This window comes from Seriola lalandi, unplaced genomic scaffold (genome assembly GCF_002814215.2).
Source record: "Seriola lalandi dorsalis isolate HSWRI2012SDOR001 ecotype SW California unplaced genomic scaffold, Sedor1 jcf7180001973460, whole genome shotgun sequence".
NCBI classification, from domain to species: domain Eukaryota; kingdom Metazoa; phylum Chordata; class Actinopteri; order Carangiformes; family Carangidae; genus Seriola; species Seriola lalandi.
Window position 1 is genome coordinate 1 of NW_019444126.1, and position 2,397 is coordinate 2,397.

Genomic DNA, 2,397 nt, shown 5'->3' on the forward strand with positions numbered 1-2,397 from the left:
CTTGGTCAGGCCGAGCAGACCAGCGGTGAGAGTTGAATCAAAGCTGACTGGACAGCACTGTAGCTCGCTAGCTGGGATAGATCTAGACCTAGAACTGTGTGTGGTGATAGAGTGTGAGTGATGATTTGACGTGGCCTGATGGCGATTGTTCTCCTTGGCTTTTTATTTTGTGTGTGAGAGAATAATAACTGGATTCTTTGGATTGTGTCATGTGATCTGCTCACCATCCAATGGAGACTTTTTGAACTGGATGTTTTTATCTTTGGATTGATCACTGGCTGAACGGTATTGCTTGCTTTTCCTCCACCGGTCTCTCTGGCTCAGCAGCAGCCATCTTAACACACGCCTTCTCTAACCAATAAAGAATTTACATTCTCTTCTATACTGTTATAATTTTTCATCTTTGCAGCTCTAATAATTGTCCCATTAGAATTAATCCACTAACCTCAGCTACAGTAGCTTGAAGAGCATCAGCTGTACGACAATCATCTCTTTCCTGGCTTCATGTTTTGGCTTTGCTGCTCTCACGTTGGCTTCACATTGGCTGGTGTACCTCCGTAACCACTCTTCCTCTCCTCAGCAGCTTTTTGTTTCCTGCTTTACTTTTTTCAAAGAAGATGAACTGAAAATCTTACATGAAGTCTTAGCTGACAGTTGACTGAGTGAATGGACAGACTTCCGACAAAGGGAGAAAAGTAGAAATCACTGACCGTTGACCCTGGTTTTACCTTTCACCACCTGACTTTTAGGACCTGACGGCTCTGGCCAAGGAGCTGCGTGCGGTGGACGACGTTCGCCCCCCAAATAAAGTGACGGATTACTCATCCTCCAGTGAAGAGTCAGACACCACCGATGAAGATGACGACGAAGAGGTGGACCAGGAGGCAGGTGAAGAGTCGACCTCTGGCCCGGAGGACTCCAGAGCTGTGTATGTACTCAAGAGTAACTTATCTCACAGTAACGGTAACGATCAATAACATCAGTACAGATCAGCTTCCTCTTACGCAGAACCACGTTGGTTCACGTGAAACTTCAAAATAATCAATATAGCGACTAACTTTTTCTTTATGTTCTACCAGCGTGGAACAAAATACAATTATTTTTCCCATAATGCATTTGTGCTGAGTAGCTCTCCTTCTGTTCTTCAGTTCCTCCAGGTTGAGCAATGGAGAGACGGAGTCGGTGAAAACCATGATTGTCCACGACGAAGGCGAGAGCGATGCAGGCTCGACGCCCTGCAAAGACAGCACCCTGATCGTCAGACAGGTACAAGCTGAGAGAAGAAAAAAAAATCAGACAAACACACCAAACATATACCACATACTTTCAGTTGTTTTTTTGTGTATTTTGTTCATTCATACCCCCGAGTGTTTTTCCATTTTGTTTATGTTGTGTTGATCATGTTCTGTTCTTGCATCCTCTGTAGCTCCAGAGTATAACAGAGTTACAAAGCAGCTTAGTGTAGGTTGGGTACACAGAATTTAATTATTCACATAAAGACTGCGAGCAATATTCAACAATGGGAATTTATTACTTTATCAAACATCAATTGAGGTTTGTTACATTTTCAGTTTATTTAGATTTACACATTTAGAAGTTGTGTCATCAATTAATACATACCACAAAAAGGTATTATTTCTAGAATCAATAAACTTATCAATTATCTTACTATATAATTAACCACTAACAAGAGTTTTCTTTCCGCCTGTAGACTAGCCACTGTAGTTTGCCCTTTGCTCTAGCTAACACTTTCCCTTCCCCTGAACTAATCAGGAACACATCTAGACCCAAAGTCGTGTACCCCTCTTTCTACTTCCAGAGTGCAGGTGACAACAGAAAGCGTCCGGGCCCCGGTCCGGGCCAAGCCCAGACCCCTGTCCTGCTTGCAGGCTTTCCCCCAAGCCCCGGCTCGGTGCCGGGCCCGGTTCTTGGCCACCACACCCCCAGCCCCCACCATCATCATCATCACCACCACCACCATCCCACACAGCACACGGACAGGAACGGCTTTGCCGGCCGCATCCATCACCTCCCAGACTTGATCCAGCAGAGCCACCATTCCTCCCCCTCCTCCTCTGCATCCAACTCCCCTTCCTCCTCCAGCCTTGCCAGCCCCTCCTCCATGTCCCCCCAGAGTCCCCTGGACAAGCTCGGCATCCTCACAGAGGTATGTCTCCCAGCCCCAACACGGAGGCCTGCTTAGGGGCGCCATTTCATGAGCAGGAGAGGGAAAAAGAGTCAAAATCATCACTTCCTGCCATAACTGGGAACACAGTAGAGTAGAAATCAGCTCACACAGTTCATTAGTAGAACTAATACTGTTATTTAAAAACAGATGAAACTGCTGATACTTATGTTCTTTCCACACTTCTGTGGAAAGTAGTATTTCGAAGTATC

General features: G+C 45.6%; 1 protein-coding gene across 1 annotated transcript; it reads left to right on the forward strand.

The window, feature by feature from the left end:
* The first annotated feature begins 6 nt into the window (after nt 1–6).
* Nucleotides 7–2,342, forward strand: LOC111652112 (uncharacterized). The gene is made up of 4 exons (XM_023402264.2): nt 7–25; nt 750–928; nt 1,149–1,266; nt 1,820–2,342. Exons 3-4 carry the CDS (start codon nt 1,192–1,194, stop codon nt 2,201–2,203), a joined length of 459 nt encoding a protein of 152 aa, XP_023258032.1. The 5' UTR covers nt 7–25; nt 750–928; nt 1,149–1,191; the 3' UTR covers nt 2,204–2,342.
* The last annotated feature ends 55 nt before the right edge of the window (nt 2,343–2,397 follow it).

What these genes read in the sequence shown, in the direction of transcription:
- LOC111652112 (XM_023402264.2), top strand. Translation starts at nt 1,192, where the DNA reads ATGATTGTCCACGACGAAGGCGAGAGCGATGCAGGCTCGACGCCCTGC. An exon ending in GCACCCTGATCGTCAGACAG is followed by an intron (nt 1,267 to 1,819) that starts GTACAAGCTGAG and finishes TTCTACTTCCAG; the next exon opens with AGTGCAGGTGACAACAGAAA.